General features: G+C 44.3%; 1 protein-coding gene across 2 annotated transcripts in view; it reads right to left on the bottom strand.

Moving 5' to 3' along the window:
- The window catches only part of TAF4B (TATA-box binding protein associated factor 4b), a 122,368-nt gene that overhangs the window by 21,057 nt on the left and 85,165 nt on the right, over nucleotides 1-16,146 (bottom strand). For both annotated transcript variants that reach the window (XM_089776284.1, XM_075920812.2), the window contains one exon: nucleotides 12,890-13,009. In XM_089776284.1, coding sequence (XP_089632410.1) covers nucleotides 12,890-13,009 — 120 coding nt within the window. The remainder of the gene's footprint in view (nucleotides 1-12,889; nucleotides 13,010-16,146) is intronic.

The raw sequence follows: 16,146 nt of genomic DNA on the forward strand, positions 1-16,146 counted from the left end.
TTGATTGTCCCCATTCCACCAAGTTTCTGTGATGCCTTTTATATCAATATCCTCCTTTAATATGAGGTACTCTAGTTAACCCATCTATCATTTAGACTTCTAGCGTTTGTGTATAAGCACTTTAAAAATTTGCCACTATTTATTTAGCTGTCATTTTCTGATGTGTTCGACTCTTTCATTGGATTGTTTCTCATCTGATCTTACCTATACTTTATCCTCTTCCATCCTCTCTAGAATGGAGAATCTCTATTAATAGACTCTCCCCTAAGAGATGTCTCTGTTTGGTCCAAGTGCTCCTTCGCACCTGCCAGCTTTCCTCCAGCCCTTAACATTAAAAAGAATTATAGAGCAGTTTATAAACTAAGTGCCAGCAGTCTGATTCCATTTTGGTTTAGGTGGAGCCCAGCCTCCCTATACAGGCTCCTCCTTTCCCAAAAGTTTCCCCAGTTCCAAATAAATCTAAACCTCTCCTCCCTACACAATCACCTCATCCATGCATTGAGACTCTGAAGTTCTGCCTGCCTACCTACCTTGCCCTGTGCATGAAACTGGAAGCATTTCAGAAGATGCTACCGTAAACGTCCTGGATTTCAATTGCTTTCCTAGAAGTCTAAATTTGGTCTCCAGACTCTCTCTCTCTCCAACCCTTCCCTACATAATTGGTAGCTACATGTACCACAACCACCGGCTTCTCCCCAGCACTACACATGTACCTACACGTCTCAAGAGATCTGCAACCTCTGCACCAGGCAGGCAAGTCACTGTATGGTTCTCCTGGTCATCACAAACCCAGCTGTCTATATTTCTAATGATTGGATCCCCCATTACTAACAACTGCCTTTTCCTAATGACTGTAGCTCCCTCCCCCATAGAGGTACCCTCAGTGCAAGAGGATACACCACATCATCTGGAAGGAGGGTCCCAACTATGAGATGCTTTCCCTCTGCTCCAGATGAATGTTCTTCTCTGAACCTTTCGCCCTCCTTAACAGCATAGGCGCGCTGTCTGACTGGGTGCGGGACAGTTCTACAGTGTTCCAGAAAGCCTCATCTACATGCCTTTCTGCCTCCCTTAGATCCTCCAATTCAGCCACTCTGGCCTCCAAAGCCCATATGTGGTCTGAGGGCCAGGAGCTCCTTTCCCCAGATGCACACATAGGCCATCTGTCCAGAGGACAAGTAATCAGACATGTTTATTGCACCCAATGTAGCAGGATAACCCCCAGTCTGTTGCTGAGCCTCTGCCTGCATTCCCTCCTACAGATGATTATTGAGGCTACGTCTACACTGGCACCCTTTTCCGGAAATGCTTAAAACGGAACAGTTTTCCATTATAAGTATTTCCGGAAAAAGAGCGTCTACATCGGCAGGATGCTTTTCCGGAAAGCACTTTTTCCACAAAAGCATCCGTGGCCAATGTAGACGCGCTTTTCCGGAAAAAAGCCCCGATCATCGTTTTCGCAACCAGGGCTTTTTTGCAGAAAAGACTACTGTGCTGTCTACACTGGCCCTTTTCCGGAACATTTTTCCGGAAAAGGACTTTTGCCCAAACGGGAGCAGCATAGTTTTTCCAGAAAAACACTGACAATTTTACGGTAGATCGTCATTGCTTTTCCGGATAAGCAAGCGGCCAGTGTAGACAGCTCGCAGCTTATTCCGGAAAAGCGGCTGCTTTTCCTGAATAAGTGGCCCAGTGTAGAGACAGCCTGATAGTTTGGTTTTAGTTTAGTTTAAAAGTTTTAAAGAATGCCAACTCCCCCTCTGAACTCCCTCAGGAAACGCCCAGTTAGTGAACAAGAGCAGCTAACAATCAGACTTTATATAGCCCTGGCCTTCCCTTCTTGATAACCAGGGGATGGGGCTAAGGCTTGACCAGTGAACAGAGGGTTCTAGATTTCAAATCCTCATTAAGAAGTTCACAACTTCCAACTGCCGGCCCTCAGGACATGGTCCTTGAAACCAACAGCTCAGCACACGGATCTCCAAACAGACAAAACACAAGTTCAGCATATAGTATTTTTCCAGGCGGCCAGCAGATAATTCTCAAACACACACACACTACAGACAGCCCTTGTTGCTCCAGGGAATTTGTTCGGTCTAGTAGCCCTTGAGTGCAGGGCAGAACAGTCTAGTGGCTAAAGTGTATGGAGTCATTCCTATGTCATAGGGCAGAACGGCCAGTGTCTCTGAAGTTCTGGAGCTCCTGTAGTAGGTCCTTCCTTTCCAGCATCCAGCCCAAACTGAGCTGCTCCTGTTTACATTACCCTCAGTACTTGGAGAGTGCCCAGCATGGTTAGAAGGGTGGGGCTTCTTCCACTCACAGGCATTAACCCTTTCTGGCCCAGTGCGGGGTATATACACCCTGTCATAGTCCCCATCTTATTCATTAACCCTCCCCCCAGTTTTTTTGGGGGGGAAAACATGGCCAAAAAAATAGAATTGAAGTGTCAAGGCCTCTGCGCCTACTGTGTCCATGAAAAGTGTACTCAGGGACTACACTCGAGAAATTAATGAAGATATAAAAGGGTACAATGAAAAGAATTTCTTAATGATCCTTGAAATGCATTATCAGGATAACCAGATTCTTTTATAAGGGTTTAAGCCCAAATTCATTTGAATATGGATGTTTAATCCTGATGAGACTATAATAAATGTCTCAAACAAGAACAAAAAGGTAATTCTTTATATTGACATTGATGTAGATTCTAGACCTGGAAATGTTAGCCTTAACTGTCAGCTTGATCTTCTTAATTGATTTTTCCATAGCCACAACATTGCTAAAATGCAGTGGCATGTACCCATCATCAATAGCCATTACAGTTTACTGTATATTGTGGCACAGATGTCCATGGTGCTTTAGAGAACAAAAGAAGCAGTATCTCATTGCCTAGAGGAGTTTACAATTTATTCCAGACATTTATTTCAGCAGGGGATGACAAAGGGTAATGGGACTTTAAGGGAGACAAAGGTTCTAACAATAGATTAGATACAGGATGAACCTCACTGGTTTGGCACCATCGGGACCTGACTGGTCCCAAATGAGAAAATTTGCAGACCAGGGGAGGGCTCCTGTTGTCAGCTCCCAAGCCCATTGCCCACTGCTGGCAGACTGCCCCGCCTTCCCCCACCCCCAGCCTGGCTGGGTTACTTGCCCAGCTGTTGCTGGCCTCCTGGGCAGCAGCGGCTCCAGGTATACCCCAGGGGACCAGCCCCACACAGCTGGGAGCAACTGTGGGGGTCTGGCTCCATGCTCCAGCAAGTTGCTGTAGGGCGCAACTCTAGCCTCATGCTCCCAGGAGCTGCCACAGTCCCGTGCTCCAGGAAGCTGGCCGGGTCCTCTTTAGTCTCCCTGCTCTCTGATCTGGGAGCATCCATGGTCCTGCCAGATGATGGTTGTTGCTGGACCAGAGAATGCTGGTTTTTGGAGGTACAACCTGTATGGTTGTTCCCATTTGCCCAACTTTGTTCTCTGCAATCTTAATTATTTCTTCAAGTGCAGGAGTGACCAGAACACACAGGAGTAAAAATCTAGCACTGGAATGGGAGGCTCGAAGAGAAAACATATGAGATTACAAGGCATAGAGGATGAGGAGAAATATTCTAAGGTGAGCAGCCATCATGACCAAAGACACAGACCCAATTGTGGGAAGTAGCAAGAAAGTAGGGAAGAGACATGGTACACGTTGAGGCTAAAATCCATCTTTCATTTATTGTTATTTCTGGAGCACTGACTGGAACCGTTACAGTCTAATGTGTTAACTTGCCCTCTGCCACTGCTTGCTAGGATTCTTTCCCCAGTGAAGGTAGATTTTAATGTAAAACGTTAATTTATGTAGGTGAAACATTTCACTTCAACATTTGGAAACTAATCATTTCTCTCCTCCTTCCCTAAACACCCTGGAGCTTTAGTTTATATTACTGACTAATGGCCTGAAACACTTCCATTTATTTTTTAAATACTGAGCTCTATAGTACGAAAGAAAAGAAACTAAATGTTCCACCATCTTATTCCATTATTTTAAGCTATGTTGGAGAATGGTTGAAGGCACCAGAATTTTTGTACAAAATGTTACCTGATGCATCTTGAACATTCATGGTAAAAGTGACTTTAAAGAAAGCCGAATTCTACAATGAACATTACACATCTTGGGATATGTCTAGACAGCAGCACTATTTCAGGATGTCAGGGATCCCAAAAAAGTGTTTTCTGTAGGTTAGCACACCTGTTTTGAAATTCAATCAAAATAACGGGCTTGCTATTTCAATGTCCCGGTAAATCTTGTTCCACGCAGATTAGGGACTTGCTGGAATAGCAGTCTAATAAGCTCAAAATAAGCTACGCAATTTGCATAGCTCAAATTGCATAGCTTATTTTGACCTCATGCCACTGTGTAGACATACCCTAATTGAATTGCATAAAGGACAATTAGAAAGCAAGAAGTAATTCCTTCATCACACAAAATGTAGGTACTGAAAATAGATACAAGAGTATTAGGAACAGACTTATTCCTAGCTGCTATAAGCCAGAAAATTCTGCCATTTAAGATGGAGTGTAACACTTTCTATATTTGCAATATAAAATGAATAATTACACTCTACCAGTTTAAATTACTCTGACAAGTTGCCCAAAAAGAGGATTTTAAAGATGCCCAATGCGTGTGGGCCTAAAGCCACATTGTACTTGCTTTCATCAATTTGAATTCATTGCACAAATTAGTCACCAGCGTGTGTTCATTCCATGACAGCATGCTGGGTATATAGTGCTTCTGAGCCTCTGTCACAAATGGCGTTAAGCAGGGCTATGTGCTTGCACCTACACCATTTACCATTCTCTTTGGGGTTTTGCTGCTAGAAATTGTTTCAGAGACAGCAACCGGGGTATTTATATGCAGTTGTGCACAGGGAATTGCCTCTTCAATCTCCTCCATCTCCATGTTCGTACCAAACTGGTTGATATGCTCATTAGGGAACGCCTCGTGGCCGATAACTGTGCATTCATAGTGCATACGTGTGAAGACATGCAGCATCTAATCAATTGCTTTCTAAATCAGTCAAGTGATTTGAGCTCTATCAGCCTCAAGGAAACCCAAGTGCTTTACTAGCCTGCTCCAGGGGGAGAAAAAAAAAATGTGCGCGGTCTCCAAAATTGCGGTTGATGACACAGCTTAAAGCAGCAGAAAAATCATAGAATACTAGGACTGGAAGGGACCTTGAGAGGTCATGTCAGGACCAAATACTGTCTACACCATCCCTGATAGACATTTATCTAACCTACTCTTAAATATCTCCAGAGATGGGGATTCCACAACCTCCCTGGACAATTTATACCAGTGTTTGACTACCCTGACAGTTAGGAGCTTTTTCCTAATGTCCAACCTAAACCTCCCTTGCTGCAGTTTAAGCCCATTGCTTCTCGTTCTATCCTCAGAGGCCAAGATGAACAAGTTTTCTCTTCTCCCTCCTTATGACACCCTTTTAGATACCTGAAAACAGCTATCATGTCCCCCCTCAATCGTCTCTTTTCTAAACTAAACAAACCCAATTTTTTCAGCCTTCCTTCATAGGTCACGTTCTCTAGACCTGTGATCATTCTTGTTGCTCTTCTCTGGACCCTCTCCAATTTCTCCACATCTTTCTTGAAATGCAGTGCCCAGAACTGGACACAATACTCCAACTGAGGCCTAACCAGTGCAGAGTAGACCGGAAGAATGACGTCTCGTGTCTTGCTCACAACGCACCTGTTAATGCATCCCAGAATCATGTTTGCTTTTTTTGCAACAGCATCACACTGCTGACTCATATTCAGCTTATGATCCACTATAACTCCTAGATCCCTTTCTGTAGGATTCCTTCATAGACAGTCGCTTCCCATTCTGTATATGTGAAACTGATTGTTCCTTCCTAAGTGGAGCACTTTGCATTTGTCTTTATTAAACTTCATCCTGTTTATCTCAGACCATTTCTCCAATTTGTCCAGATCATTTTGAATTATGACCCTATCCTCCAGAGCAGTCGCAACCCCTCCCAGCTTGGTATCATCTGCAAACTTAATAAGCATACTTTCTATACCAATATCTAAATTGTTGTCAAAGATATTGAACAGAGCCAGTCCCAAAACAGACCCCTGCGGAACCCCACTTGTTATACCTTTCCAGCAGGATTGAGAACCATTAATAACTACTCTGAGCACAGTTATCCAGCCATTTATGCACCCACCTTATAGTAGCCCCATCTAAGTTGTATTTGCCTAGATTATTGATAAGAATATCATGCGAGACCGTATCAAACGCCTTACTAAAGTCTAGGTATACCACATCCACCGCTTCTCCCTTACCCACAAGACTCGTTATCCTATTAAAGAAAGCTATCAGATTGGTTTGACAGGATTTGTTCTTTACAAATCCATGCTGGCTGTTCCCTATCACCTTGCCACCTTCCAAGTGTTTACAGATGATTTCCTTAAATACTTGCTCCATTATTTCCCCTGGCACAGAAGTTAAACTAACTGGTCTGTAGTTTCCTGGGTTGTACTTAATTCCCTTTTTATAAATGGGCACTATATTTGCCCTTTACCAGTCTTCTGGAATCTCTCCTGTCTCCCATGATTTTCCAAAGATGATAGCTAGAGGCTCAGATACCTCCTCTATCAGCTCCTTGAATATTCTAGGTTGCATTTCATCAGGCCCTGGTGACTTGCAGGCATCTAACTTTTCTAGGTGATTTCTAACTTGTTCTTTTTTTATTTTATCTTCTAAACCTACCCCCTTCCCACTAGCATTCACTGTATTAGGCATTCCTTCAGACTTCTCAGTGAAGACCGAAACAAAGAAGTCATTAAGCATCTCTGCCATTTCCAAGTTTCTTGTTACTGTTTCTCCCTCCTCACTGACCAGCAGGCCTACCCTCTTCTTGGTCTTCCTCTTGCCATGATCAATGATGAAATCACAGGGCACGTTTCTAAAGCCAGTTCTGCCTATGGCTGACTCACTGCCTGGGGAAGGCGATGGGCATCAACTTCATACTAAGATTAGTGAATGTCGTGCAGTCATACTCAGTGTTGTTTTTTTACAGCTGTGAAACCTGGATACTACAGCAGGCACCTGACAAACAGAGCATTTTCAAATGTCCTGTCCGCTTCTCATATGTATCTTCATGTGGTCAGTAGTCCTGGATTGGTGCTGCATAACTAATCATACAGGCATAAACTCACTGGGTGGTCATCTTGTATGGATGGTTTGCAACTTTCCAAAGTCATATTTTATGCACTCTTGAACATGGGAGCATGTATGCTAGGATGCCAACTAAAATGACATCAGGACACTCTCAAAGCTCAACTAAAAGCTGATCAAGTCTAACTGAACACATGGGAAGCGTGATTGCTAAGGATAAAGGTAGACCTGTTGGTCTGTGGTTAAGCCATTGAGAATAGCAGAATACAGTAATTCCTCATTTAGCACGTGCCCACTTAACATGTTTTTGCGATAGCATGATTTTGGGGGGTGGGGGGGGGGGCGTTTTTTGAAATACATGATCGTCCCCGGAATAACACGATTTCCCCAGCCGGCCTGTTGCTGGCAGCTGTGCAGGGCTTCCCCTGCCTCCCTGCAAAGTGGCAAAAGGTTCACCGCTCACCGTGCCGTTCCCCGGCAACCCTCCCCTCGCTGGACGCAGTGCAGGTCCTGGCAGACCCGTCACAGGGGAATACTCCCAACCCAACTCCCCTCCCCTCTCCTCCTCTTCCCTTCCCCAGAGCCAAACACCTCCCCTCCCTGCTGTAACCCAGTCCCCTTTCTCCCCCAACCTTATGTCCCGGTTCCAACAGACACTACCCCTGGAAACACAACCCCCACCTTTTCCATTATTTTCAATGGAAAAATTGACCCCGCATAACACATTTTCACTTAACATGATCATTTTCTGAAACACATCTGGAGTGTTAAATGAGGAATTACTGTAAATCAAGCTAAAGAAGTGGGAGCAAAGAAAGCAGGCTGTGGCTAAACAGGTGGCCATGTCTGCCCAACGTAGAGCACACCTGCGGATTCATCACTGATTTATATTTGCACAAGACACACTGAAATAAGCAGATTGATATGTCAACTATGATGGGAACTTCTGAACAGATGTTAGTCTCCAAAGACCGACAGTCTTCGCTATCAAAATACGCACCTCGAAATGGAATAAATCATTAAGATTTTACAAAGAATTAGGCACTCTTAGACAAATCACTCCTCTGTCCAAGACAACAAATACCACAAACTGAAATGCAGAGTAGCAGTCAAGAAGGTTTTCACATGTGAAATTAACTTTGTGACATCTTTTATTAATCCGCATGCTAGGATTTAGATGTTAGTCAATACAATACCATCAACAGTTAAACTTATGAATGTGAATTTCCAATGGAACTTAGAACCAACACAATCAGTTTAAGTTCCTATGCAAACTAGGGAGATAAAAAAAAAAATCGTTTGATCCATTACAGTTAATTGTTTTACCTGAGGATGTATAGCCCGCTGTGGGCACTGCCAGGAGTGAGGCCAGCTGCCGGATCAGAGCCTGCCGGCTCCTAATGAAGAGTCAGGAGTGTGGCTGGCTGCCAGGAGCCAGTGTGCGCCAGGAGTCTGTTGGCTCTAAGTTAAACTGCAGATTCCGCAGCACCGGGCAGTCACTCCCCAGGCAGGCAGAGTTTAACAGGTAACAAACTGATAAGCTACAGCTTATCAGTAAACTGGTTAAACTATAACATCCCTAAATCCAATCCCCTCCCTACTCTTTTTTTTTTTTTAAGGCCCTATATTAATGGCCCCAAATCTTGGGATATCACACTATTCTCAGCTACAGCGTTTTGGCACAGTGCTACACAATTTTTAATAAAGAAATCATGGACATGCCACAGAATGAACAGCAGCTGAAATATAGTAACAGGGAGCCATTGCACAGCCGTTACTCTCTTACAACAAAAGAATGTTAGCAACTGCAACCTTGTGTTACAAATCCTTTCCTTATCTATCGAAGGCACTGGTAAACAAAAAAGAATGATGACCCTCCCACTCCAAAAAGAGCTTGGTGGGAAGGACAGATGAGGAAAGTTATTCTAAGGCCAGGCTCATGTTTTCAAGTAGTGTTACATAAAAAGGTGGGTAACAAGACCACTTCTATGCTCAGAAGAAAGGCCACTGCTGATATACTGAAGATTTCAAGGATCATAAAATGCAGCCATACAAAAAGGTGGGTAAATTCATAATTTGTTCTCTGTGACTTGGTTGAGCTAGGTTTCTCCTCACTTGCTTTGAGGGGCAGGATTGCAAATGAGGATCATATAGGAGCCTCCTACTTGCTACGTCTTCCTCATTTGCTTCTCCAGTTTGACTCTTTATAATCTGAAGGTGACAGTGAAGTAAAGCAGGTGAACAAAGGACCGTCTCATCAAATGCTGGATGAAGAAAGGCCCGCAAGATAGGTTGGTTTTGACCGAGTTGCAGAAATTAGGCTGGTAAATGGAAAGATATAGGGTCTTGGGTCAGTTTGCAACCACAGAAACACAGAGATGTAGATCTGGAAGGGACCTCAATAGATCATCTAGTTCAGTCCCTGCACTCAAGGCAGGAATACAGAATAACCACACCATTCCTGACACGTGCTAATCTAACCTATTCTTAAACTCTAGTGAGAGATTCTGCAGCTTCCCTAGGCAACTTATTCTAGCACTATCCTGACAGTTAGGAAGTTTTTCCTAATGTCCAACCTAAAGCTCTCTTGCCACAATTTAAGCCCATTGGTTCTTGTCTGGTAAGAGGCTGAAGACAAGTTTTCACCTTCTCCTTGTAAACACCTTTTATGTATTTGAAAATTTAGGTTTCCCCTTCACTTTGTACAGATAATTTTGAAATTTAATCCTATCCTCCAAAGCCCTTGTAATTAGAGCCCTGAAAATCCATGGACATTTGATTCATATCCCCATCCACTGATGCAGACATCCACAGCCCATTTTTGCATGTCACAGCTTGGATGCAGATGCACATTTTTGTATCTGCACAGGGCTCTACAGCATTCCAGCCTGGCTCTCTGAATCACTAAGCAGCAATAGTGATAGGAGTTGTAGTTCCCAGCTCTCTCAGATGAAGGAGGTAAACTGCTGCTCCCAGAAGGGAGTGTGACTCTGCTCCTGTGCAGTGAGCCAAGCACAGCATGTTGGACCCATGACAGCTGCATGGAGTTGTCTGAGCCTCCAATGGGAGCAGTGTTACACACAAGGGCCAAGAACGTACTTCTTTCCTGCTGCAAGCAAAGTTACAATGGGGGTAGATCAGGTATGCAGGAGGTCTCTGGGGATAGAGAGGTGGCTGGAGATTTGGCACACCCTCTGTCACTAGCACAGAGCCCTGCAAATACATAGATATCAGAGGACAAGTCACGTGCCTTTGCTGTGAGAGATACTATACTTCTAACCCCTCCCAGCTTGGTATCATCCACAAAACTTAGGGTAGTCAACAGGCAGACCATGGGCCAAATCTGGACCATAACACACTTTGAATAGCCCCCAGAAATGTTTTATTTATTATCATTATTATTTTTCATTAGTTTTCTCCTCCGGAGTCTGAACCTTGAATATACACTAAACAAGAAATTTAGAGCTTGTCTCTTCAGGTGACAGTCAATTACTGATAATTACACTCCACCAATCACTCAGGTCACAGTCGCTGGAAACTCATGCCAGAACCTGAACAGAAGCATCAATATCTAAGTTTTCTTTTTGAATACAGGAGCAGGTGGAAGAGACAGGAGCAGCATTGACACTAGTGACGCTATTCTCCCTAACCATAAAAAACCACCAATAGTCTAGCAGAACCTTAAAGACTAACAAAACATGCAGATGGTATCATGAGCTTTTGTGGGTACAAGTGGCTTGAAGAAGTGAGTTGTACCCATGAAAGCTCATGATACCATCTACATGTTTTGTTAGTCTTTAAGGTGCCATTCATTGTTTTTTTAAGTTTTTCCAGTTACTGTAACTTTAACCAACCCCTGAAGCTCCCTAACTATAGTTATTCTATTATGACTCCCACTTACAAACTCCCATTTGTTGTCCCCGGTTTGTGAACTTCTCTTGGAGTCTACGGCTTTTAAACCAAAGGTGGGGAACTTTTTTTGGGTCAGAGACTGCTGACCCACAGAAAAATCAGTTGGGGCCCACACAAGTGAGAAGCAAAAAAACCTCAAAACAAACCCTCACTGACGTGCTTCCCACATTCTCCTCACACAGCAGTGCCTTGGGGAGCCCAGGCTAGTAGATTTTGTGTGCTTCAGCTCCCCAATACTGTGGGGAGAGCCCTGAGCCTCAAGGCAAGCTGGGGGCCACATCCAGCCCCTGGGTCTGAGATTCCCCACCAGTGTTCCTTCTAAGGTGCGCACCTAAGTGGGCGCGCACCAAGAATTTGAGGCCCACCCACCACCTCAGCGGGTCTGCATAGTGGCTGCTCACCTGTTCCAGGGCAGAGCCATGTGACAAACGGTTGCCCCCGCCCCCTACAGAAGCAGCAGGCCAGCCACCATGCAGCCCAGGCCCTAGCTTAAGCCCTTCCCTAGGGCTGGAGCTGCAGCTGCAGACTGCATGTCGGCCGGCAGCTGCTACGATGACCCCAACCAGGGCCAGAGCTGGAGCCACATTGCGGGCAGCTGCTCCAGCAGCCAATACCAGAGTTGGAGCCGTGTGGTGGGAGAGGGCCGCTCTGGCAACCCCAGCTGAGGTCAGAGCTGCATGGTGGGGGACAGGGTTGCTCTGGTGGCTGGGACCATGTGGTGGCGGTGGGGCCACGGCTGCTCCGGCAGCTGGGACCATGTGGCAGGGATTGCTATCTGGGAGTCTCTTGGGGAGCAGCATCACTGGTGGGTGCCACAGTAGCACATATCTTAACAAGTGAACATGGCCTCATTGATGGCACACAAGACAAAACTCACTCCGCTCATGGATGATCAAAACCAGTGGCTGGAAGTGTAAGGAAGCTGAGATTATGGTGAAACCGAAAGTCTCTCTTGCACTACGTAACTGTTCGTAACCCAAAAGTACCTCTCTTCCAAAAAGTTAGTATGGTCATGGCCACCCTACTGGAGATTCCAGACTCCTTCAGGAGCACCCTGCCACAAATCAGGCTACGTTCTACACAGATTTTGTACAGGGATAACTACATTGGCATGGGGGAGGGAGGGGAGTGATTGTGATTTTGTTAAGAAGTACTTAGTGGTACCATCCCTCATAAGGATGCAAGTGCTTTGTACAGATGCTGCTTAATTATCCTCCTGTACTTCTGTGATAAAGTGGTACAACTTGTGTGTTTAGACAAGGGCACTGACTCAGGAGGACATTACTTGAACCCACTCTCTTAAGCCATTGGGAAGCACAGCTTGTGTACTAAACCTTCTTGGTAGTCTCAAACAACTAGGATTAAAAGCAATTGCCTCTTTCCTACTCCTTTTGGGAAGGGGAGGTTGATTGTGTCTTCTAGAGACCACCTGTTTGTCCCTGTGGGTGAGCTTCTCTTCCCCTTTAGACAACTAGCTGCTGAGTGTCCTGTCTCAACCTCAGAAATAGTTACACTGCTGCCACACAACACTGAGGTTGTGGAATTTCTCTTGGAAACTGAAGTAGAGACTTTCATCCTTCTTTTAATTTTGTCTTGTGAATACAGCAAACTAATCAATACACAATTAGTTGAATATGGTTACTAATCTTGGTTCACCACAACAAAAGCTTTTAGTATTTCTTTAGTTATTGAATATTTATTTTCTGTACACTATTCAACAAGGGAGGGTTTCCCTCATTTTCCTAAAAGGAGCAAAAGATGACAAGTCAGTATAAAAATGGAACAAAAGCATGCAAACCATTTCAATACCTCAAGGCCAGATCCAAGGTTTGGTGAATCCAGTGGTCTCTTTTTCCTTGGCCCAATGGCTGCCAATGCTGTGAGATTAGCTTCTTTTTGTTGCATCTGGGCCAGTTCCAACTGCTGCATCTAATTTGAGAGAGAAAAATCTATGATATACAGTATACAAAGGGCCAGTACCATTCATTCAGCTTCAACCATCAGCTCTGCCTTTTATGTAGCTTATACATCTGTATCAGACATGAGACTATGGCTTTTCAGAATTTACACATTCCATCACATCAACCATTTTAGGAGCCCAACAAATGCTGACCCCACTACATATACAATCCTTAGGTTCAAGAATTCAGGACCAACAATAATACCAGAGATATTCCTGTTGGTCTTGAACTTCAGTGAATTTTGCCATTTACTGATTAGTGAGACAAGAAAAGTTTCTCACAGAACCAGTTTAAGTGGCACAAAATTAACACAGAGTTGAAGGTTATTGATTTTTGCAAACTGGTCACTCTGTGCTCAGTTTCTCAGATTGGTTTCATTAGAGCAGACATGAGAAATTTTGAAACAAGACTTGTATTTGTTGACATTCATTTGGTCTTTAAATATCTGAAGCTTAATTTTACAAATGAAGGCCTTATGTCCTGACTTTACTCTGAATGTCATGGGGACAAAATAGCTGGATCATACAATTTCAGGTGACAGGTTTAATAGCAGGCACTTCAATTCGCTCAGTAATTTTTTCTAACACATCTGGCCTTTTTTGGAATTTGTATTAGACAAGTCTTAGACTTCAGATACTGATTTTTAGTTGTTCATTAAGAAAAGAACTCCCTCAAAATAAGTCAAGACTTAACAGATTGCATGATTAGCTGGTTGCATCAGTTTAGTCAAAATGATTACTACTGTTTTTTAATTACCCTCACGCTACCACCAAAAATTACCAGCTGTTTTGAAAAAAATAAAAACTATGAATTTCATATAGCAGGGCAGATACCACCACTTCCCAAGTGTGTTGAAATATTATACTGTCTATAGGATGGTAGAATAACTCAAGAAAACAGAGGGGCAGTCTGTAAGTATGTTTTGCCATGAAGGAATACCAAAGAGGCAAAACAGAAAGGAAATAATTTTCCAGCTCAGGGTTCAAAACTTTTCCTGACTGCAAAGCCCATATATATTCAATATTTTAGTCATGCATTAGCTAGTTTTTTACATTAAAATGGCCACACTTCCTTTGAATGCCTGGGAAATTTTCAGCCAAAGGTGAATACCATGATTGCTTACTTCAACTACTGCGTGTAAGGAAAGAAGCTATGTTTCTCCTTATCTCAAAAGTTCACTGGAACTTTTTGCAGTCTGCTCACATTTTGGGATTATCACCCAGCGTCCTGATCGAACCACTCATGCCCATCCTCCTGCCCACTGTGGCTCCCTACCATCCTGCCCAGCTTGGCTCTGGTCTCCCCCAGAGAAAGCAAAATTGGGGTTACTGCCCTCCCAGCAGAGCAATAAGACTCTGAACCAACTCAGCTCTGGGAGAACTCAGCTATGAAGCCTTTGACAACACCTAGGAGCATGGCCCTGAAAGATGACCGAAGCCCCAAATAAATCCACCTTATTCTGTATAAAAGTTTTCTACAGAGACAGCTTTTAAGTTGGCCCTCTATCAATACAGGAGAGATATGCATAATGGTTGCCCCTCCCCCCCACATGTAACACTCATTTACAATGGACTTCATAATACAAAAGTGCTTTTGTTAAATATAAAAACTAGGATTTAAATAATTCCAAGTGAAAAACAGATCAAAGTTACTAAACCAAAATAAACACAGCTGCTAATTCTAATACACTAAGAAACTTGTTACATGCAAATTCTTATCCTAACAGTTGTTCTAATTATCTCTTTCAAAAGCTAAGCAGCCTCCTAAACTTAGGCCCAATCCTTCTCCCTGTTCAGTCTTCCATGTTTCCAGCTGGCATCTTTTGGTAAGGATGTCTTCCAGCATCTGGCTACTCTCTATTGTTTGGTTTCCCACCTTTATGCCCCTTTTGCCCAAGGCAGGAAATTTAAACTGAGCACAACGAATTCTCACCTTGCGTGGGAAAGTAGCAGATCCAAAAGTATGAGCGCCTCATTAACAAGTATCATGCCTCTAGAGCCTGTTGCCAACTACAGAACATCCAGCAGCTTATGCTACTGATCTCTAACCTCCTCCAGAGAGATCTACACAGCATCAGCTACCCTTCTAATGAGGTCCTGGAACTATCTGAAGTTGTTGGCAGTGCAAAGCACAACAGCCTCATCCAATGAGGAGACAAAATTGTGATCACCGGATTGACTTCCTCATCTGACCTAGCATCCTGTTCCTCCAATATCTCCTATCATGAAAGGGTAGAGGGAGGATGTGAAACCCAGGCCTCTAGCAGGGAGACTAGCAGAAGTCAGTTGCACCATTTCCAGTAGGCAGCCCATGGATCTCAATATGGTCATTGCAGGGGGCGAAGATGCTATATAAGTTTGGTTCCACCATCCTTGGTGAGCCACAAGGACCTCCCTGCGCAAAGGTAGGTTCCTGAAGGGAGATGTAGGAGAATCCCCCACAGAGAAGACTACTAATTGGCAGCCCTTTTACTCCTCCGCATCTTCCCATAAGACAGGGATGGAGAACCTCAGGCCCAGGGGTCACATCTGGCCCCTGGCTTGCCTGGATCCGGCTCCCATGGCTCAGCACTGGGGAGCCCACACTGGTGCTCGGTCCCCCATGCCATCCAACCACAGGTCTGGAGCACACAAAATCTACTAGCTTGTGCCCCACTAAGCTCTAGTGTGCAAGAGGAATGTGGGGAGTGTCTTTCTCCCTCTCAGTCAGGGGCTCCTCTCACTTTGCTTCTCACTTGTGCGTGGCCTCTGACTGATTTTCTGTGGGTCAGTTGCCCCCGACCCAAAAAAGATCTCCTACCCCTGCCATAACGGACAGTCACTGAGCATGAGAGAGTCAAGTGCCATGGAGCAGCCACACAGAGACCAATGTTTCTGCACTGAGACATCCTTGGTATCTGGACCGCAATGGAGACTCAGTTGATTCGTCCCTCAAGTATCAGAACTCCCGTGGCAACAGATAGGGACACTGCAGCTGAGGCTGCTATGGCTGTACCAATGATGACAGGCACACTTCAAGCATTGTGCCTCAAATGATGAGGGTAGTTCACATATGTACCCCTATACAGCCTCAGTGTCTGCCATGAGGAAGCAAGGGGTTGATGTG

The sequence above is a fragment of the Pelodiscus sinensis genome, chromosome 2, assembly GCF_052426305.1.
Source record: "Pelodiscus sinensis isolate ZL-2025 chromosome 2, ASM5242630v1, whole genome shotgun sequence".
In the NCBI taxonomy this organism is placed as follows: domain Eukaryota; kingdom Metazoa; phylum Chordata; order Testudines; family Trionychidae; genus Pelodiscus; species Pelodiscus sinensis.